At 44.0% G+C, this 22,897-nt stretch overlaps 1 protein-coding gene across 3 annotated transcripts; it reads right to left on the reverse strand.

The window, feature by feature from the left end:
• Positions 1–864: 864 nt before the first annotated feature.
• Positions 865–21,738, reverse strand: LOC118235754 (heart- and neural crest derivatives-expressed protein 1-like). 3 transcript variants are annotated; one of them, XR_004766912.1, is made up of 3 exons: positions 21,096–21,738; positions 18,504–18,607; positions 1,112–1,231 (listed from the first exon to the last, which is right to left on the reverse strand). XR_004766912.1 is itself a non-coding variant. In XM_035433512.1 (2 exons), exons 1-2 carry the CDS (start codon positions 2,632–2,634, stop codon positions 1,136–1,138), a joined length of 570 nt encoding a protein of 189 aa, XP_035289403.1. In that variant the 5' UTR covers positions 2,635–3,059; the 3' UTR covers positions 865–1,135. The 3 variants fall into 3 exon arrangements, 1 of the variants encoding a protein (XP_035289403.1); XM_035433512.1 differs by lacking the exons at positions 18,504–18,607; positions 21,096–21,738 and adding an exon at positions 2,161–3,059 and having other exon boundaries at positions 865–1,231; XR_004766913.1 differs by lacking the exon at positions 18,504–18,607 and having other exon boundaries at positions 1,099–1,231.
• Between the last annotated feature and the right edge of the window lie 1,159 nt (positions 21,739–22,897).

Raw genomic sequence — 22,897 nt, forward strand, 5'->3', positions numbered from 1 at the left:
ATATATAATTTATATCAGTATGAAACTGTAAGATACTAATGTTCGTATATTATTGTGAGTATCACTGGATATTATTAGTGAGAAATATGTTGGATTCAGTTTAAGTCTCGTGCGTTTTGTCCTTACACCTGGAGCACGGCACTTAATGATTGTTCGAGTAATTGTTATATTGTTTCGTTTCTTACAGGACCAGCTAATGTTTTTACCACTCTCTTAAATCTGTTTATCGCTAAGTTGGATATGGTTTTACTCTGGGCTGAAGTGCAGATATAACCGGCACAACCTTAGTAATATCAATAATATTAGTGTACCTTCATAATGTTAAGAGCGTACTCCAATTCTGCCTTCGTGCAATATCAAAATTATGGATTTTGCATCCTGTGTCAACTTGGGTTATGAGCATCATAATCAACCATCGGAAAAGTACTTTGGCCTTTTACCCTTCAATTTATTGTCTATAAGCCTTAATTTTATTATGTTTATTTTATATGTAAGGAATTATGTCGAAATAATCATAATAATAACAATAATAATAATTCGCATGCCTAGATTTCTGGATAGAAGCGAATGCGTATAGAGAGTGCATACAACTGCGGCAAAATAATTTCTATTGCCATATTCTGTATTTAGGAGTACAGATCATTTTATAATTTTAATATTTATTTCATCTGAGCCAAACGTAAGGTGACAGTTATTTGAGGTAGATTCAAACATTTACACACACAGAATACAGTACGACAAATACAATATTTGCTTGTCAGTACCACCTCAGTAGAAAAGTATCTAGTGCTAACGTGGCCATAACATTATAAGATCAAGGACATTTCTTAAATCACCTTTTTGTACACTAAAAATAACGTAACACAACAAAATAATGGCTTTTTTCATTCTTTTATGATTTAGTTTTAAATTATGTGGGAAATATCACAGTTAGGTACAACCATAGCACAGAACGAATTAATAAGACGGTTAAATTATTAGCAATGGTGCCGTTTTCAAGTCCTCTAATATCCCGCCCCCCCCAGATTCAAATGAATAACATTGCACTTTGAAGTGTACAAGTGGTTGTATTCCCAGACGCGCGCTTGAATACCGAGTCTGAGTGCCGGGTGCCGTTCGGTGGGGCGCGAGCCATTCACTGGTTGAGTTCCAGAGCCCAAACCTGTTGAGGCCAACCCGTCCTGCCTTTGAACTTTTTCTCGCTTCCTAGTGAATCCTGAAGACCGTCATTCTGTGAAAACAGAGAGTGTATGCATTAGAACTCTTTAAAATCGGTTATTTATTAAAATTTAAAAAAGCAGCAGCACAGGTTAATAAAGCCACGGTCTACTGTAACGTGCAGGCCCTGTGCAAAAATACAGTCTATACGTTAATTCGGTTGCAATATGATTGATGTACAATGTGCAGCGTGATTAATAGGCTCTGACACTACAGACATCCATTACAATTTCCGTATGTGTGCGTGTGCCTGTGTGTATCTGTGCCTGTGTGTATCTGCCTGCAGAACAAAATGCTTTCCGTAGCTGCCAATTTCCAAGTAGGCCCGAACAAAGTGAAAGGTCTAGAGTGTAAATCCTTTTTAACCATTCGATGGCTTTTATAAGAGAATGTATAAATAAGTCACTGAATTAGAAAAAGGTGACTATCCAGCACTGCATTATATATTCACCAAGATCTGAATCTGAGTAGGCCTGTTTGTCTCGACGAAAATAATACACAGTTGCTAGTTAGCGGCTCCATGCACGCTTCTGCAACTTTTATACTATATGTCGTTGCCATAGTCCTTTTATTGCTTTGAATACAATTTACGACTAAATACCACATTATTTATTAAACCTAGGCATGTTACCTTATGGTAAATAAAACACTCAAAACCGATGTTTTTTGTCGTGTACGACTTGGTGTTCCTGGCTGTTGTTGTGTGAAGGCATATTTGGTACACTGTGTGCGAATGGTGAGACGAGAACACCGTTAAATACCAGGTAAGGAACTATTATTCTATTATACCATTATATGTATATATATCCTATATTTCATAACATTTCCTATTATTGTATTCATAATTCTTGCATTTCACAAAGAACACATGGCCATAGTATAGGAATCGTCCTGCATTGTAAGCAGTGAATTCAGTTGCATATGCAGGCGAGCATAACGTACCACTTCTCGTTTCCTTTTTAAATCTCTACTGTCAAATTTCTTTATTTCTGCTTTGAATCCCTCCGTTTCACCAGTGTCTTTTGCCAGAACATCCATCAGATAGGCAATGTAACTTGTGGCCAGTCTCAGTGTCTTTATTTTGGACAGTTTGGTGTCCGCGGGAACGTTTGGTATACATTCTCTCAGTTCGGCAAAAGCAGTGTTGATGCTCTCTGTCCTTTTCCGCTCTTTCTTGGGTCCGGACGCTCGTCTTTTCCCCATTCGCCCGGACAGCGCGTCCATCTGGGCGTCTTGCGCGACGCTCGGACCGCTGAACTCGGAAGAGTACGGCTGCTGGATCTGAAAGTCTGCGGGAACCTCTGCGTGATTCACCACCCAGCTCTGGAAGTACTGTGCGTCTGGATGACACCTCTGGACGAACGGAAAGGTCTCGTGCATTAGGTGATGGTGCTGGTAGCTCCCAATTAGGTTCATCTTGAAACGCACGGGGACCCAAATTAGCCTACGCGTCTTGGAGTCTTGAAAAATGGTCGCCCTCGGCTACTTTTCAGAGTTCAGAATTTTTCCATGTGGTGAACAATAATAAGAATTGTCTAATCAGAATTGTGCGCCCCACGGAATCGCGATTTCTTCGTGGATTTAAGTGCAATCTCAAGATGCATCCTTTATAAATGTTTTTCGCTATTTGCCCATTAATTTAAAATAACAGAATAATAACGTCATACTGTTAAAGGGTTTTAGTGAAGTCAATGATAAATATAGCAAATCCGGATACGTCTATGCAGTCTCGAGTAAAGTCTTCCACCCGTTGATTAGAGTCATTTGTGCTGGAAATCTGACCCTTGTTGAAGGTGCTGAGGCCCAGGTTTATATTGCGCTGAAAGTGGCATAACAACGCGCCAGCCAATAGGAGTTTAGATACCACGAATGGGGCGGAGATTTTGCGGTGCGGCTGTTTGTAACGGCGCAGAACAATCTCTGAAGCATGGTGACGCTTCTTCTCGATATGAAATGCTGGGAGGATGGGCGATGGCACTCAAAGCAAGAGATTAAGAAAATTAGAGGCATAAACAGACATGGTATTAATATGTTTTCCTATTTCTCTACTAATTAAACCAATCACAATTTACATTAGAATTCAAATTCAGTTTGTTTATTAAGACTTTTCGTTAATGTTCCACTTCTTTTAATTTGGCCTTATGTTGTTGCTGTATAATGCGAATTTTTTATTGCAAAATTGATAGGGGAGATTTATCGAAGTATATTTTGTATGTTAACATCATCTTTTGTCTATTAATATTTTAACGTACGTGTTTGCATTGTATTTTTTTTACAATGATATATATTGCGCCAATATAGCCTAACTACTTCTCCCAAGCTTTTCCGAAGGCTTCAGTCCCTAACTGTGGCCTACGCTTCACTGTGCACCAAGTTATTTATCTGACGAAAATACGCAGACAAAATGTGGTTTAAATAAATGTCATTTAAAAATTCTGTTACACGTTTGTATCACTCTCAAATTAACATTGTACCTATCCAAGCAAATATTCAATGCACATGAAAACAGAAATTATCAACTTGCTTGAAGGCCTAATTAAATTCAGACTGGATTGTTTTAACACAGTTATAAGAAGCAATTGTAGTTACTATAAAGACGTGGGAAAGTGTTTCGTGTAGGCAGTATCCATTTTAATTATGTCATTCAGTTCAACTTGTCTTCCATCACTTCTTGACAGCGCCTTGTCAAATGATCATTTAACGAGGTTATGGTGTGGTCCCTATTGCGCACCATACATATTTAACACCGCGTGCGTGGTTGCATGGGGGTGGGTGGGGGAGTCGCCTTTATCAGCTAAGCTAACAAGGGTGAGGGTCTAAGCGCACATCTTTAAGAACGAGTGAGCAACTGGATCCATTATGATGACACGCGTACAACATAGGTGTCAAAATGGAACCAACAATAAAATGAATAGCGTGTATAGCCAATACTAAGCATGCAACGCTACAGTTAGTGTATTATTATAATTTGAGTCGATCAACTCAAAACAATGCATTATACAGTATGTATTTTACCACTATTTAATTCTGCATAGTTTCTACTACAGCGCGGACAACTCCTGAATATGTATTTCAATTTTAAGTCCTTCAAACATAACTTTTCATGAAATTATTATTTTCAATATAAAAACTTTTATTTTGTAACTTTGTGTATTATATAGTCGACATGCTATGGATTTTTTGTTGTCACCGAAACTGACACTAGCTGTAACACTTAATTTTACCATCTTACCAATTTTTTTTACCATGTTGAATTTCCTCAAACTATACACAACACGCGCACAGAAGAAGCGAATGAAAATGCTGTTATAGCATCTTTACAGAACACGATAACATTCTGCTGAATTTACCACAGTTCATTTTGTTTTGCCTTGTAGAGATTAAAATTAATTGAATGTATAATTTAATATATTTGTTCACCAATTGTGTCATCGCATACGTGTGTGTGTGCGCGCGCGCGCACAAAATTTAGTAGTTTTCGAAAAATTATGAAGTACAAAGTTTCAAGGTAGTATCCTAAATATGTAGTTACTCCTACCCACACTGAACTGTTTGGGCTTGGTTGCACATTATTCTAATAATGTGATTTCCTAAAAATTGCCTGCAATGCATAACATGCGTGTGAGTTTCTCAGATGTTAAAATTATAATACCGTTCATATATACTGAGTATGAGTGTATTTAGGCAGGTTAGGCACTGAGACGTGTGTAATAATCCCATTGTCGCCTACCTCTATATTTTGGCGCGTGCAGATAACCGACATTCCGAATCGTAGGAATTACGGTGATTAATGAAGTCTCTCTACTTCAAACAGTTTTTCTGTAATCAGTGGGAAACTCCGTGTAATTCGGATACTAATTTCAAACGAAAATTCAAGGAGAACATTTTTTAAACCACACAGGCCTACTAATTTAAAAAATAATTTTCTTGAACCGCGAGTCAACTATTTCTATGGAATGACTGGAAATCGCACTAATCGCACTAACTAACTGAAATGAACGGCTTTCGTGCTAGTACTGCCTCTAAACTCACCTATCTGGGTGTGGAGGGGGAGCGAGGGGGGACTTGTTTTTAATCATAACGTGGGAGCCATCTCGAGACAGCTGAAAGGAACGCGCCCGGTTATCACCTCTCGCGCTGGGCATTGTTAATTCTTCATACCTCATTCAAGTAGCATTCCGCTCCGCTGTAGCCCGCGCGCTATCATCTTATCTGTATCAGACTAAAACATTATCCCATTACATTACATGACCTTGACGCTATTTAGAAACCATTTACTGCATTTCTTATCTAAATATAGCAATAAATCAGAGGTGTCAGGTTCCTGTTAAACACACATATTCCATAAAAGCCTCCTTGCAGAGCTGGTGTTTATATTAAAGCAGTTCGCCGCATATTTTACTGTCTTCCCAGTCGGTGCCAGCCATTACAAAGCTGAACGCAGTATTTTTATTCTGACATTTTAGGGATTGATCATATCGATGCAGATTCACAAAATAAATCTGTTACTAGCAAAGTAAAACAAAAAGCTACATCATGGGTTGCCAGGTCGTGAAGGAGAGTGAGGTACTGAGGGAACGGGTCTGGCGACTCTCGCAGCTGACGACTTCCAGACCACGCGCTGGTCATTCTGGTTCTGATGCTTATTGTACTAACATGGCTTTGAAAGATATCTACAATTTTAAAAAAATCTATTATTAATCAGGGAATTTTGGTACTGTTTGTACTGAGATGTAACCTAAGTCACTAAGCAAACTAATAGTGTAATAATATTATTAGAACATGCAGACCCTTGTGTAGTAAAGTTTATTTCTTGTTCTTGGTACAACATATTGATGAAAGGAAAGTTCAAATGCTGAGAATATTATTTCCCTTTTTCTCAAGAAATATTGAGTTTCGTTCCAATTAAGATTTTTTATTTCAGAAATCTGTACTAGCGTCGACACAATGCTCGAACTATTAGTATTGTTATCGTATCTGTTCGATGCTACAGCGTACTTTTCTGTGCCCAAACTCTCTCGTTCTGAAATCACTCGCTTGTCTAAATTCTTTCCATCCAGTTTCCCGTAGTCATCAAAGCCTCTTGGACCCATATATACAAAAAGAAACCCCTGACATTGTTGATTAAGACATCCACTATCCAGATATGAAACCCTATCCCGCTCAGATTTCCCCATAGGTCTTTATAGCTGACACTTCGGGAGCCTGAAGTATCGTCCGTCGCACTGACTTGGATCAGGGTCGGCTTTTTTCCCCTCCACATGACTCAATGTTTCGTTAACGGGAGCACTTAGAGATGCTGGCAGAACCAGCCCCCCCCTCCCCCCTCTCTCTCTCTCTCTCTCTCTCCCCCCCCCCTCTCTGTCAGAGCTGAAATCCCATGGAAACATCCAAAATAGGTCACCAAAAGGCATCTTGGCCGTGTTATGAATTCCCCTCATAATTGTTTGTGTCATCATGTAGATTTTCAATGGCTGGTCTTTCCTCCACTTTAAATTGCTTACTCTGGGTTTTGGATTTTAAACAAATATCTCCCAATTCGGTCATTAACGTGCTTAGAGTGCTGGCTACTCTTTAAGAATGTTTTATTTCTCTCTCCCTCTCTTTTCCCCTTTGGATTGCGCTCATCGCTTTTTTTTTCCTCATCACCGCTCACGTGCGAGGCTTGGGTGCAGATTGTGGAAATGATGCGCGCGCTGCGCGGCTCTGCTTTCTCCCCCTTTCTAAGAACACTCAGCTTTTCCCAGAATTCCGTACGTCTTCTGCATTGTGAGAATTTGCGAATCGCTCCCATGGTCGTAGTAGCGGGCGTTTTTTTTTCTTTTCTTTTTTTTTGCTCCACCACCAATAAAGATAAGAGCTCGCGGATGGAATGCGCTGAAGGCGGCTTCGCGAGACACTTTTTGCAGCAGATCGCTGCTTGTTTACAGCAGTAATGAGACCGTGTGGACCCCGCCGTGCCCTCTAAACTGATTTATTCTGTGTGTACCCCCCAGAACACTCATCTGGACAGAAGCCTGTACCCCAGCAGACTTAACTGCCATATGGGATAATATCAGGGGCAGACACCACACCACACCCCCCCCCCCCCCCCCCACTCCCCACTCCACCCCCAGTCTTCTCTTTGGACCCCCAGCAGTACTGCAGCTAATGAATTGGGAAGTGTGGTATTCAGACTGCGCAGTATCAATGGGTCTTTCTGTTTTTTGGGCCACTTCAGAATTGCAAGTGATATGTTTAAAAAATCTGTGCCATGTTCGGCTTACAGCTTAAAACCAAAATAAAGTGTACGGGTGCTGGAAGTGCGGGGCAGTCCCAGCCCCCCTGAAGGCGATTAAAAACGTGTGATTCTGCGTGTGGGTGGCCCAGGCCTAGCACAGCTCGTTTTGAAGAGCTCGTCGGGTTTTTTGGGGAGGAGCTGAGGACGTGGACTAGCCACTTCACCTTCTCTCTCCTCGGGCCAGACCCCTTCATGTTTATTAACAGAAATAGTTGTGATCTCAGGAGGCAGACCCAGCGCACCGGTTTCAGGGAACTGTAATTACGCGTTTAGCTCCTGGCCCGTTCGAACCGCAGAAGGCCGCGGTGCTGATGTCAGTGTAAAACGAGGACAGCATGACAAACTCTCTCTGACCGGAATCCGTCTGTGAGCGCAGTAGCTTCCGATGCTCACAGAAGCGCCTCGATTCTTATTCACAGATGTTATAGTCGCCAGTGCGTGAGCCTTCATTATGTCAAAACGTTTAACCCTGAATTCAGTTCCCCCCTCCCGATGATTCCGATGGGTTTGCTGATGTGATGCTGAACTGCTCTGGTACTTGTGCCAATAAGGGGCTTCGTTTAATTTCGGAGCACTGTCTGCTGCTCGTGCCCACTGTGCACTCCTTTTAAGGGTCCTTTAAAATCGGCCTGACGCTGAAATGAACATCTGACTGTATGTGGGGAACCGGGTACGTTGTCCCAGGCCCAGGGAGGGGGCGGGGATCGTCTGTGAACTTGTTAATATTACTGTCCAGGCTCAGGAATAATATAATAATGTGATTTTGTCCCAGGCCAGGTAATTTCACCTGGCAGGCCTGGTCGTGACTGGCGACTTGACTCTTCGTCTGAGAGGAAGTGTGTTCTGCCGCTGAGGGAAGAGAGACTTTGTAGTCCTTCCTGTTCTAACTGCTGCATGTTGACCGACTCCCAAAATGAATGGTGCAATCAAGGATGTTTGAAATTAACCCAACATAAAATATAGGCGCTTTCTGACATTTCTGTGATGGTCATACACAAAGAAAAAGTAAATAGGTAAATATAACACCACATGTATACTGTATGTATGAATAGCAGCGCATAATAAGGGTTTTCTTGAGTCCAGGAATTATTTACAACACCACGCTCAAGTGTGTGCGTGGAACAAATCTATTTATACTCAAAAAATCACAGTGAGCCCTGAGTCTTTTTCAGTGAGAAAGTCAAGACAGTGGAACAACATTTGTGGTAAAAGATTAAGCTGTATAAAAAAAATAATAATTTAAAAAACTATATATATATATCCATGGATCAAGCTTTTAAAATGCAGACTTTCCATCTTTTTGTACAATTTAATTTAAAACAAATATATCTCATTATATGTGCGTGTGGAGGGCAGAGAGTGCTGCCGTTGGGTCTTCTCACCTTCATCATCATCATCATCTTCATCTGCTCATGTTTTAGCAGTGCTTGGCCGGGTTGCTTTGCCCCCCTCTGCCCCCCCCCCCCCCCCCGCCCCCCCGTGCCGAATCCTGGGTCAGCGCTGGCCCTGGGGCCCCAGTACCGGTGGGACGCCTCTCAACAGCGCCGTCCCGGGACTGGAGCCCTGACTCCGGGGGTCTGGGGCGAGCCGGGACCCAACCCCTGCCCCAGTAACGGCTCTGCCCCCCCCCCCCCTTCCCCTCGTCCCCCCTCCCTGGCTTTTCCACGTCGGCTTCACTCTGTAGCTCAGCCCCTGAGGAAAAACAGACACCTCCGCCCCCCCTGTCCCCCCCTTCCCCCTCTCGGCTTTCACCCCCCCCCCCCCCCCCCCCCGGCCTTTTCGTCTCTGCCCTGTTTTATGGCGGCATCTCTGACACATGACCTCAGTGATGCATTAGACAGCGTGTACACTATCATACACGCAGACAGCGTGTACACTATCATACACGCAGACAGCGTGTACACTATCATACACGCAGACAGCGTGTACACCATCATACACGCAGACAGCGTGTACACCATCATACACGCAGACAGCGTGTACACCATCATACACGCAGACAGCGTGTACACTATCATGAATACATACTGCGTATTTACACACGCGTGCGCGTACGTAGACGTCCCTGCGGGGGGGGCACGGGGGGGGGGGGGGGGGGCACAGGCGGGGGATGGGGGTTCTACTCTACGTGCTCTGGCTGTGCATGTTTTCGGCTGTGAGAACTTGCTTAATTTACACCCCCTTTTCTGTGCGGACCCACTTTAATCCGGTCGGTCAGGGTGCACTCACCTGGATTTTCAGTGTAGTGTGCAGTAAAAAAATCACAGCATGGACCCCTGACTTCTCCATCGTCTCCCTTCTCCACGTATCCACCGCGCGACTGAGCGATTCGTGCCGCAGAACCCTGCGTCTCCCCGTCACCCCCCCATAGCTGCCATGTGTAAGGTACGACCCCCCAAGAGGCAATTACTTTCCCAAAACCTGCGAAACCTGCGATGGACGACCTCGAACCCTGCTCTTTTACACCCGTCACACCCAAACCGCGGCTAGCGTTTGAGTTATTACCATCACTGGACTACAGGAATGGGGCATATTTCAGCACTGGCATATACACCAGGTGCAGAGTTCATTACGGACACCGTTTGCAATGAAAAATGAAAAATTTAATTTTTCATTCCTTAAATGTGAGGGTAACTGTGTGTTTCCAAGAGTAACCAATACGGTGCCTCAAAGCACAAAGAATAATATGACAAAAAAAAAACAAAACATCTTCAGAAACCAAAAGTGTTTTAGTCTTTTTTCAAATCTGCCTTTACCAAAAAATCTGAATAGCTTTGTTCTGATTTGTGGAGTGATCTGACGACTATTTCAGCCATTTTGACGTGCCAGCAGTCGCTGGACCTTAATGGAACACAGATGCATTGTTGACGGAGGACAGTTGTATGCATTCTGCAAAAAAAGTGATTCATTGCAGTAATATGCGATCTATAACACTGATGTTGTATATGCTCAGAGTAAGTTACTGTCGAAGCGCATCAGCATTGCGAATATAACATATATATAATTATAAATAATATGAATCATAGATCCTTTTTGTGGGAGTTGGACCAGTCTTTAACGTTGCTTGTGTTTTGACTTGCTGTGGTTGATGCATGCATAGGAGCATTACAGGAGGTGAGATATGAGCTTTTACACCGTTATGGTCCCCAGTATTGAGAGTGAATACTGAATGCTCATATCTGAACAGGATGCTAGATCTGTCGGTGGGTTCTCAGGGTACTGCAGTTCATTTCTCAGGTGGGTTAAGTTTGAGTTTTTGCACAAAGTGAGATTTTAAAACGGCACACGCTGAATTCATCCCAGGCATTAATGTGTGAGGGTGTGATGTGTGTGCGCAGTGGTAATTACACCTCTCACTGCTGCAGAAGGTATTTTAGAGACAGACATGGAGAATGTTCTGAGCTCATCTTGTGTGTGTGCATGTGCGTGTATGTGAGAGTGTGTGTGTGTGTCTGTCTGTGTGCACGCGTGCATGTGAGAAAAAGAGCGAGAGTATGTGCGTGTATGTGTGTGTGCGTTTGTGCGTGCGTGTGTGTGTGCGCATGCATGTAAGAGAGTCAGAGTGTGTGCGTATGTGTGTGTGCGTGCATGTAAGAGAGTGAGAGTGTGTGTGTACGTGTGCGTGTGTGTGTGTGTGTGTGTTTTTGGTTATGCAGTTATCAGGGACATTGCAGTGTGTTGCAGTTGCAGTTGTAATCTGGGTGTTACCCGATGTAGTGGGTAAAAGGGTCTGAGGTCGTCCATCGCAGGTTTCTCAGGTTTTGGGAAAGTAATTGCCTCTTGGGGGTCATACCTTACAAACGGTTTATTTGGGAAGAGGCTTAAACTGTTCTGGCCCCATAATCCATTCTCAGCGTTAAACGTGTGGCCCCTGAAATCTACGGCCTGTTGTTCGGCTAGCGGAGAACCAGAGATCTCTTCACGGCCGGTGAGAACCGCCACTCTCTCTCCGCCATGGCGATGGACGCATTGTTTTATGGCACGAGCTGTCTTGCGCGTCTCGGCCCAAATCCTATTTTTATGGCTTGCTTATGCATTCCTGCCGCAAATGGTTTACATACCAAGGGCGGGAGCGCTCCTAAATCAGCTGGCGGGTCCCGGCAGCTGGGACGAGGTGGAAGCCCTGTCATCGGCCGGCCGTGGCCTGAATTAATGAACCCCAAATCCAGATAATAACATCGCCGCTTTGACCCAGAGCACCGGATTACATCACTTTTGCGGAAATTCAATTTCGAGTTTCGCCGCCGTCTCGATCGCCGTGACTTCTGCGAGAGTTTTTTTCTTTCTTTCGTTCGTTCTTTTTATTTATTTATTTAATTGTTTTTTTTTTTTAAAAGGGAACTGCACCCATTCATGTCGTGGGGGCTTTTCTGCTTAACGAGAGTCCTTCAGCACTATTCAAACATTGTTTTTAGGGAGAGAAAAAAAACAGTCGCGAGAGTGCCGAGTGTCGCAGAAGAGTTAAAGACGGCTGAACCGGCTTTCGGGGAAAGGCACAATCCACCCCAGTGTTCGGCCGGGCCTCGAGCTCCGCTGCGCGGATTCTCTGTTACCTGCTCTGTTTAAATACTTTGTTTCATTCGTGTTAACAGCTCGTAAAAGGTCGCCCCACCGCTCGACCAAAACAATTCAGCCCCTTTTCATTTATGTGATATTCTTCCGTGCAAGTTAATTGCCTTTTGGAAGGAGTCACTTCACAGTTGACAGATAAGTCATTCTCTAAATTTGAAGTGCATTGGTCTCGAAAAAAATTCAGTGAACACCGCTCATAAAGTCCCATCCAGGATTCTCGCGAAACCTCTTGCAACTCGCAGTCTATGCTAGACTAGCAACGTTCCTGTTTAGGTTTTTTTTTTTTTTTAGTTTCTGGAGACAATTCAGGCTATTTATTTCTCCTCGACTCCCTAAACTACCGTTTCCTGTTTCTTCACATGTGGTAGAAAGAAGGAGAAAAAAATGTTCTGAAAAGTATATGAGTGAAAAGGATGTTACCTCATTAAAGAAACCCCCATAAATGTGTCTCTCCAATCAAATGCGCCTAGCCCCATCTGGCCCATGTGTTTTGGCTGGCCATTGTTCCACGTTTTCATGGCTTCGTCCTGGATTTATACCTGAGACCGCTGATGTTAGATGTTACTTAATGTCAACTTTTATCCTCATGTCATGTAGTGGTTTTTTTTACGAACAAGACTTTTTTTGCCAAGATTTGAGATATAACTTTTCGAATGAGTGTTCGAATTAAATCTCTGGGATTAAAGGCTTCTGGAAGAACGTTGTGCAACGTCCGTGGGTCTCACTGTCGCCCCTAGGGAGCACATGATGCTTTTTGGCAGCAAAAATGACGTTATATTAGAGAGGCAAGTTCCCTCTGGTGAATAGGTTAGCCCTTACAGTGGAATCTTGTTAGTGTGGTGCTTTAACCTATTTGTTTTGTCACAAAGCTTTTTTTTTTTTGGCAGTTTAAGTGCTAGTTTCACTGAAAAATCTTAAACTTAGTCCTGGACTAAATTGAGTTTTGTATGGAGCGTCCCCTTTAAAATTTGAATTTAGTCTGGGACTAGGCTTAATCTGTGTCCTCGAAACTGGCTCCAAGTCTACTATGATGTCATACTGAATCTACAGATCTTATATGATCTCAAAAGATTGTGTTACTTTGCATGGTTTACTATGGACAACATTCAAGCAGCACTGATGTGTTGAAACAATGTAACACAAGACTGGTCGAGCCATTCAGTATAGAGGGATGGGAGAATGTTCTTAACCATCAGCCATTATTAATCAATCTTATTAATCAGAGCATGAATGTGAAGTTCAGATCTATGACCCTTTCAAAACAGACGTAAGGGTTAGCACTGACACAGTATATAAGAATACTATTTACATACTATTTATATGCTAGTCCTATACATTATATACATTTCATGGTACATGCATTGCATAAGTAAAATGAGTTCCTTAAAAGATGTATGTTTAAAAGCATGCTTTATTTGAAACAAAGTGGTAAATACAATGAAAAAGAAATGTAACGCAAAATTTGTATTAAGACTAGCATATAAATAGGTTGTTAATGCTAGTCTTCATACACCTTACATGTAGGCCATTACACACCATATGACTCTTGGAATTAGTTCCTTCATAGTGATGTGTACATTTGAAAGTGAACCTTTATTTGAAAAAGGATGTGAATACAAAGAATATGTTATTGGATGTATATATGAAGGTTTGGTTGCACGTTTGTAAGTGCAAATTAAAATTCACCAATCATATAGTATTCAGATATAGACAACATGGAACCAATTCCCTCTCTACCCACTTGAGCTTGGTTGTAATTCTGTCTGATTTATCCTGCAATCATAGTAATTCGTAAAGTGGTTTATTGAAAATGTCCCTTCCAAATCAAAGTGTGGACTGTCGAAGTAGGGCCGTGTGTCCCATTATATGGCAACAATGTATCTCAGCAATGTAGGCTGTTTACTGGGTAAAGTGTCATTAAACATTGTGATGTAATGTGCTGGTTCCACTCTCCTATGACGTATGACTGAGTCCCAGATTTTCCCTTTCTGAACATAAATATTTTTTCTGTAAGATTCTATTATTTTCGCTTGAGTTCCGTGCCATTTTTTATGTTAAATTTCGGCGTGTTATATGTGGTATAATTGATTTGTCCATCAGAACACTGTCTTTCCGCTCTAATTTAGCAGACACCGACTTATCAAGCGCCTGCTTCGTAGCACGTTACAAACGGGAAGATGTGACCCCGTTCCTTGACTTCAAAGTGACGTCTGGTTGCTTTGTGCCAAATGGAATTAGAAGCGGGACAGTGCAGATCAGAACCACGAGATGGAAGATTTCCCATAATGTTATCAAAATGCAATCTTCATCAGCGCGCTAATTACATTGTGCTTTTCCTCTGTGCGCCGGTTCCTTTGTGGTTTTCGTCATAAACCTGCTTTAACAGGTCTGCCAGACATTAGATTGGTCTTTTATTATATTGCAGGCTTAAGCAAACGTACTCATCCCCGGTCAGTCAGTTAGATCGATCTTAGCGTGTCCCTCGTCTGTGTGATTAACGACTGCCCTCTCGGGACAGACCTGTGATTGAGCTGAGCAAGTTCTGCTTTTTTAGCCATCACGTTGTCATGAAAGACGCAGAACTGCCCGGACGGGACTTTACAAGTCCTACAGTACGCTCTTAGCGATTTCCCTGTCATTTCCGCTGAACTTTGGAATATTTTTCCTGAGTATTGTAGTAAAACCCGCATGGAAGTCATCAGCTGGACAAAGAATTCTTTCGCATCCTGCCGCAGTGTCTGTGACCGGTTCGAACTGTCACGCAGGAATGATGCAAAAAGACCGTGAATGATCTTTACGCGTACTGTAACTCACGTCCACTCTGTTTTGCGAAAGTCACTCTGTCACAGTATTTTGGCTCGCGGCATGGTTCAGAGGCCGTGGCTTTAGGCTTAAATAAGCCCCCACGTTTATTTGAGTAAAAGCTTTGTGTGTAAATGTATATTATGGAAGTGTTCCCAGCTTATTTTTCAGGTCTATCAATTCGAAACTCCAGCTAACATCCTTGGAGATCAACAAATTGTTTTGAATGCATACGCGCTATTTTACCACTTATTTTTGGTCTGTGATCTCAATAAATATTCTTCTTAATAACTACGCTTGTGAGATACCAGTCCAGCTGCCGTGAAGTCTTTGATGACGCAGTTATGCATACCCCCTCCCTCGCGCCCCCTTCTTTTTTGCCAAATCTAAATGGCGGCTTTGATGTTCCTGGCGAGGACGGTTGTTTTTGTTTGTATCGTGAGCTTATCGCCGTGTTTGGGAGCTGTGTCTGAGCCGGGCCCACAGGCCCCTGCGCTACCAGCCCCTCCCGAGAAGCAGGCCCCACAGTCGGGCAGTCCCGTCCCGCCAGACTCCCCTGATAAGGATGATGTATGGGCAGAACTGTGGCTCCATCGAAGCTTCCTAGGCGCTAGAGATAGCGGCGCTATAGCGAGCGCCTGGAAAAAAAGACTATCCCCCCCCCCCCCCCCCCTAATTTATTTCCTGGTGTAGGTTATCAGAACAACAGCAGAATGGACTTAATAGTAGTAGTAGATATGCAATAGATTGATATTTATGTACATATTTCTTTCTACAGATTGCCATATGTTTTATCCCAGAGGATATTATCACTGTACCTTTCAAAACTAAAACTAGTTTGAAAATGGTTGCATTGTTTGTATGTTGAAAGTTAATCTTGAATAGTATCTGTTCTGTGACTAAGAAATGGGTTCCAGTGTTTGCTGAATTATAGAGTTATATACTACCTATACTGCCCTATAGTCTTATAGAACCTTATACTGTCTTTACGTTATCTGTCTTATAGTCTTATAGAGGGTTATACTGCCTTTACTGTCTTATAGTCTCAGAGCAGGTTCTATAATTTTTCACGTGAAAAAAAGGCTTTATTTGCAACACGCTGATATCTGTGGAAAAGATAGAAGGAAGACGCGTTGTTCTTCTGAGAGAACCTTATCCACAATCAGTTACCGTCGCAGGACTGGGGAAAAAAAGCTTTGACAAGACCTGGCAACAGCAGTTTCAAACAGAACTCGCTCAGGATTGAGGTTCTTTCCTGTGTGCGAGGGTAAATCTCCCCGTGGCCCTTCTGTCAACTTCAAATACACAGCGAAAACGCAAAAGCGCTGCTTTAAATCTTATGATTTCTGGGAGCTCCTGTAAGGTATGTGTATTCGTAGCACCAAAAAAAAAAACGAGAAAAGATTTAGAACTGTTTACCGCAACTGGCTTAAATATTTACGTTTGCGCACCAAGGTAAAACCGAGAAGAAAAATGAAAAATGGTGTGAACGGTTTATTTTATTTTTTTCCATTTTAGACCTTCGCGACCTTTAAGAGTTTAACACTCGGTTTATGCGTTTGTTTTCCCCCCGCGGACGACATCTCTGTCTCTTTTGACATTTACAAGAGCCGCGACGCTCCGCGGAGCCGAAGGCCCGGTGATGAGCCGTTACATCCCGCAGCTCGCTGTCTAAACACCGCGGCGCGGGGACTGTTTTTAAACCCATCTTTAAAGAAACCAAATATATTTTTTCTCCACCTCTTCCTAAAGTTTTTGTCCTTGTGAATATGAATAGCTCCATTCCCTTATTCTAACCTGGGTGGATTTTTAAAAGAAATCGATGGCACTTGTTTCATTTGTGTCGGTTGGGATGTGAAGTTCGGTTTGGTTCCTGTTATGTGCTCTTACACTTCGGTGCAGTTTGAGTTTTCTCAGGGAATGGATTATTCTCAGTAATGAAACTCCGGAGCAGGTATCTCACCTTTAAAAAATATTATCTCCCTGGGCTGTCTGTCGGGCCTATGATAGCTTCCACTGCTGTAAACCGACTGCTATAAACCTTCATAGCATGCAACACCTTGAGCTTTAGGAGGTGTAATTAAAGGGAGTTTAGCTGGCAGGGGAGGAGCTGGGTCGCTGGCATGTGCTCTTTCCCCAGCGCTGGCTCGTTCAGTCCTAATGGGATTTTCCAGAGGACACTGAACCGCTGCACGAAGTGGCAGAGTATTATTACTGATCGCCTTCATGGTGCAATGACCGTTTAGAGCCTAGTGCTTTTGTTCACTTTTGGGGTGGTGTGTGTGCGTATGTGAGCGTGCATGTGTGTGAGCATGCATGCCTGCGTGTGTCTGAGTGCTTGTGTGTGTGTATGTGTGTGCGTGTGTGTGAGTACATGTGTGTCAGTGTGTGCGTGTAGTGTATGTATGCGCGTCTGTGCGTGCGCGTATGTGTATGTGTGTGAGCGTGTGTGGGTGGAGTGAGTATGTGTGTGGTGTACGTGTGTCTGTGCCACTGTGTGTGTGCGCGTGCGGATGGTGTATGGTTTATGTGTGCGTGAGGGTATAGTTTGTGTGTGTGTGTGCCCGCGTGCGTGCGTGTGTGGAATGCTTGTGGGTGATGTCTCTGTTGAGGCGCGCTCTTACACCCAGTCCTGTGTGGAGTGACAGGCACAGTGTCTGCCTTGGCGCGCTGACGGCACGGCTCTCCTTATCTCGCGCTTGGAGTGAGTGCAAAGACCCTGCAGATCCCACAGAGAGAACACCTTCCCGGCTGCGCGCACTACTGTCACTGCTTCCAAGTCACATTAGCCCTCGACCGCCATTTCACAGGAGTAGGCCTACAGTCTTGGTCAAGGTGCGATCGTCCTCCCTAAACATTTTTATACCGGCTGTTTGCATCTTGCTTTTTAATATCAGCAGTTTGAAACGTTCAGTTTTGTTTATTTTCCTTTGAAATTTTAAGCAAGCGGCATGCCGGCGTGGAACGCGCACGCATATCAAGGGGGTCATTTATCCTCGCCTGTAAACAAGCCGTGAGGATCGGCGCGGGTCGTGCTCTGTGATTGGTCCCTTTTTTTAACTCTATGTCCCCCCGACTTTTCCCATTTCCAGTGGAAACCGGGACAGTTTTTGGGGTTCCTAAAACGCATCATAAATATTTTTCTTGTGACTGGCCGCACTGCTGTGCCCCCTCTCCCGACTTGTCGAGGCTGCGATTTCATTGGTCAAAGGGGGCAGGTTTTAGCCTTGAACTGGATCCGTGAAATAAGTTCCCGTAAATATGCGGAACAGCAGAGAACAGGGGGCAAATCCCAGATATCAACAAATGCGGCCCGTTAGGATCTCGTGCAGTAAGCGCGTGAAACCAACGACGCGCGAAGGACTGAAATATGCGTAGAATTAAAAATGCGGAGTGGACGACTTTGTTTAAAGTGCACCATGGATGCAGCGCTTTTCCTAATTACTCAAGCGCTGGAGAAAGATGGAAGCTACAGCTCCATATGATTTATTTCGACGTTTCATGCAAAGTACTGGTATGTATGCACTCCCCCCACATATGCTATTAGAGACCCAAACTCCCACAGAGCGCAATACAGATTAGAAAATTTGAAAAGGGGGGGGGGGATCATTTTTTCATCCACCAGCCTTACCCTGCTATCTTCTCGCTTGATTTCTGCGGAGACCCGGGTCGTTATCAACTTGGAAGATGGTGGAAGTCCATCTGCCAGATCTCTGAAATAGTGGATGGGTCTCACTGCAGAAAGAGTCAGTTCTCATCACATCGTCAGTTCTACTCGTGTAAGCCGCACTACACAGCTGGGTTACTCTATTTTTTTATTTTTTTTTAGATGACTTTTCAGTGCAACTCTTCAGTAGTTATAAGACAAACCCCTAAAATATTCATGATATTCACTATCAGGCTTTATACACGTATATCCCGGCTATATGTAGGTGTGTGTGTGTTTAGTGGACTGTATATGTCAGGGGCATGTCAGTTCAGTGTTCGGAGAGGGTGAACCTTAAGTTCGCTTCCTTTTTCAGTGTCTTTGCATTTAAATGGCTGGGTGTGTTGGTCTGGCCGAATATTTGTTCTGTTTAGTCTACCAATCACAATGGTGACACGGAGTCTGGGAGGGAGGAGGCGGGGCTTCGGGCAGCTCGGCCCCGCCCTACAGCATCACGGCTCCCCAAGTTTATCCGCGGTGGTGACAGACGTCGTCCCAAAACATGATTTAAAAATGGCAAAAACAGGCCTGTTTTATTTAAAACCTCGATGGCTTTGAAAGGTGGCTGAGGAGAATACGTATGTGTACGTGTGTGTTTGTGTGTATTTTTGTAGATGGAAATGGTTTTTGGTAAAATGTAGTTTGGTTTTTTTTCTTTGAATATGCGCATGATACAACTACACTAAAACAGCAGGAAGGCCTATTAATGTTATTCCATGTATTATTAGAAGGGTAAACCATCGATATAAAAAACAAATCATAGAATTTTTTTACTGTACATTATGCACTTAGCGTATTTTCCTGTAATGGCAAAATATATCAGCATTTTATAAAGCTCAGGAGTAGTTTTGAGAATTGCTTTAAAATATTGGCTGAACATTTTTTTTTCTTTTTTAAAATCTAAAAGCATATTTCCGAACTAAAGGAATATTGAGCGAATTGAAGTTACAAACCTTAGTGCTACCATCTAGTGGACACGATGTGTTACTTTTTTCTGGACTGTTCTGTCATGTTTTCCTGCATGACAAAAATTCCAAGGAAATCGAAACAATAGGCTACTTTAAAAGAAGTTTTATATCATCCTAACTGTTGCAAATAATCCAAGGACATTGAAGACATTGAATGGCATCTGCAAGAAAACCTTTTTAGCGATTACTTTAATTCTTTGTATTGTAACAATGGTTATCAATCTTTCCCAAGCTTGTTTGTTGCTTTGAAACCATGAAGACAAGCTTGTCTGTGGACCGCTGGTTGAAGTTATGCTGCTTTCCACAGTACACCAGCAGCAGGAGAGGGAACCAAGCACAGAACCCGCAGAGTTACCCTTAACAGCCAGCTCTCCCTCCTGCCAGTGTTTAATGCATTATGAGGAGATTAGAAGTACTGTCATTTGGTAGGTTCTCACAGTTCTGTCTGGTGTGTTTGGGCAGAGGAGGGGGGGGGGGGTGCTTGTGGGTATGGGCAGGGTGTTTAGGCCGTGTGTGTTCGTGAGGTGTATGTGTGTGTGTGTGTGTGTGTGTGCATGCGCTGTGTGTGCATGAGTTGTGTGTATGTGCATGAGCTGTGTGTGTGAGGTGTGTGTTTGGGTGCATGCGGTGTGTGTGTGTGTGCATGTGAGGTGTGTGTGTATGTGTGTGTGTGTGCATGAGCTGTGTGTGTGTGTGTGTGTGTGTGTGTGTGTGCATGAGCTGTGTGTGTGTGTGTGTGTGTGTGTGTGTGTGTGTGTATGTGCATGAGCTGTGTGTGTGTGTAAGTACGTATGCGGTCCAGCACGCTGGACACTGTCCCATTGGTTGTAGTGCTATAACCCTGCTTACACCTCCTTGGCTAAATATTTTTCTGTGAGAATGACAGGGTTCAGTAATCAAAGGCTGTGGTGTTCAGCAGGGTCAACCCCCCCCCCTCCCCCATCACCACCCTGTCCCAGATCACACATAAACCACCACGGTTCAGATTGGGTCCTGGGGCCCCTCACCCTCCCCAGCCTTGCCCCCCCCCCCCCCCCCCCACATGGTGTGACTGAGGCAGGGTTACGCCCTAATTTGTTTTCCTCGCAGAAGACGACTCGACCCCAGGATAAGCATGACGAGTGAAAGTTCTCACAGCTGTGATCAGGGCCAGCTTTTAATATTTAATATCGCAGAAGTTAAGTTTCAACTATTTTCAAAACTACAGGCTATCCAGACAGAGGATAAGTGCTGCATAACTCCTGCTTCAAAGCAGACAGAGCCATCTCTTATGTAAGACAGAGAGTGATTATTCCACCCCCCCCCCCCCCCCCCCCCCCCCCCCAAAAAAAATCTTAGGTTAACAGTTAATCATCATTGCGTACTTTCTCAAATGCTCCATCTCTCTCTGCATTAGTCAAAGCAGTAAAAATTCAAGTCAGGCTCTGAATGTGTCACAGGTCCTGATTGGCTGTGATCTGGAGAGTGGGTGTTTCACAGGTCATGATTGGCTGAGATCTTGAGGGCGGGAATTTCACAGGTCCTTTCAAAGGCTTTGCGTGCAACTCACCCAAAGTCACGTGGCATCTTTCTTATTCTTTATCTTTCACGTAGCAAGAATCTTGTTTCTGTTCCATTCTGTTTGGTGAGAGTTTGTAATGCGCAGCTTCAGTATGTCAATTGGAATACTTCTCCCCGGCCCAAGGGAGCTCCTTAAATATGCCTCCAGCTGTTTCCCGGTCTCTCTCCTGTGCAGTGTGCCAGACGGCTGTGTGTTCAGCTCTTCTCAGACCAGCCCGGAGGCAGCGAAGGCAGTTCAGCCTCCGTGGTCGTCTGAATCAAACGGACGCCAATCGAACGGGCTGCGAAGTCACCTCCATTTTGAATCAGAAGCGATGTGGGTAACAGACAGGAGGAAAACAGCTTGTTTGTTCATTTTTCTATTTGGCAGAAATCCCGGAGTGTCTGTGCTGTACTTTGTGCAGTGGACCCTGGAATCCCCTCTGAAAACGATCAGTCATTTTTTGTTTAATATTAACCCTGACCGAAATAAGTGTGTTACCCTGCCCCTTTTATATGAACACCTGCCCAGATCAGTCATCCGATTCGCCGCCCAGAGGCCGGAGTAAATGAATCTGTGATGTGGCTACTTCTGTTTAAGGAGCCGATCCGAACCTTGACCTGCCTGGAGCTGGTCAGATCCAGTCAGGAACACAGCGGGGTGTACAGGGGAGTGGGGGGGGGGGGGGCATTCCAATACAGAAACATGCAAATGAAGAGCCAGGCTGGGGATTAGCTGATTAAAGGAGGGAGGGGGGCTGGGGGGGGGGGGGGGGGGGGGGCAGTCGTATGGAAGATTAAATCCCTGACGTTTCTGACACACGTCAGACAGCACTCCTGCTCTTATCTCTACTCAACCACTAGGGTTGACTGCCCCCCCCCCCCCCATCCTCCCCCCCGACCCCACCGCCCACCCCCCCCACACACACACACACAAACCGGCAGCACACAAAAAATAATTTGACATCACATTGCGCTAACCTAGCTCCTGCTAACCTTGTCATAAACATCGTACTTGTGCACAGCACAGGGGACTGGCATCATCCACCATTAGCTTTCTTGTCAGGAGGTTGCTAATGAAGCAATCGGATGATTAAAAAAATGAATCAGTCAAAGCTAAGCATCCACAATCTGCTAATTAAGATTTCCAGTTCAAATCCTGAAATCAATAAATACTGCAAGAACCATAAATACTGCACCATAAATATCGCTTCCACATTCTGCAAATGGGCAAAGGCAAAAAAAAAAAAGGCAAAAAATGTAAATAGATTTTTGTTTACACTTTTTTTTTTTTTTAAAGCTTGTTGAAAAGAAACAGCAGATGGGCTGTTTGGGGGTAGAACAGTGAGATACACTGCCTGTGTCTGCCGCCCCCCCACCCCCCACCCCCCCAGATAAAACAACAGAGAGAAGTGACCGCTTAATTAACAGAACATGAAGCAAATTAAAAGCCTGGCCTTTTTTTTTTTTTTTTCTTTTTGGGCGTGGAGGTTTAGCATTAAAATTGGGGGGTGGGGCGCGGGGGGGGAGGGGGAGAGGGGCTCACAGATTTTAAATCAGGCCGGTGGCACAAGGGAACCCCCCCACCCCACCCCACCCCCAGAGCAGCCAGAACAAAGCGGCGCAGCGAACTGGCCACAGCTTCGACCAATTAAAATTCCTCCCGCTTTTATGGCCCGGGCCTAGGCCCGCCTCTTCACTCGCACCTCATAAAAGTCACAAACATCAATTCTTGTAAAGCATAACTGTCGTTATAATCCCATTAAATACAACCGGCGGAGCAGTTTACAGTGCAAACGCAGGCGATCCTGC

Source organism: Anguilla anguilla, chromosome 9 (assembly GCF_013347855.1).
Source record: "Anguilla anguilla isolate fAngAng1 chromosome 9, fAngAng1.pri, whole genome shotgun sequence".
NCBI lineage: Eukaryota > Metazoa > Chordata > Actinopteri > Anguilliformes > Anguillidae > Anguilla > Anguilla anguilla.

Coding starts and splice junctions, on each gene's coding strand:
- LOC118235754 (XM_035433512.1), bottom strand. CDS start 2,634: ATGAACCTAATTGGGAGCTACCAGCACCATCACCTAATGCACGAGACC. Junction 1,232..2,160: donor TAAAAAGGAAACGAGAAGTG/GTACGTTATGCT, acceptor CTGTTTTCACAG/AATGACGGTCTTCAGGATTC.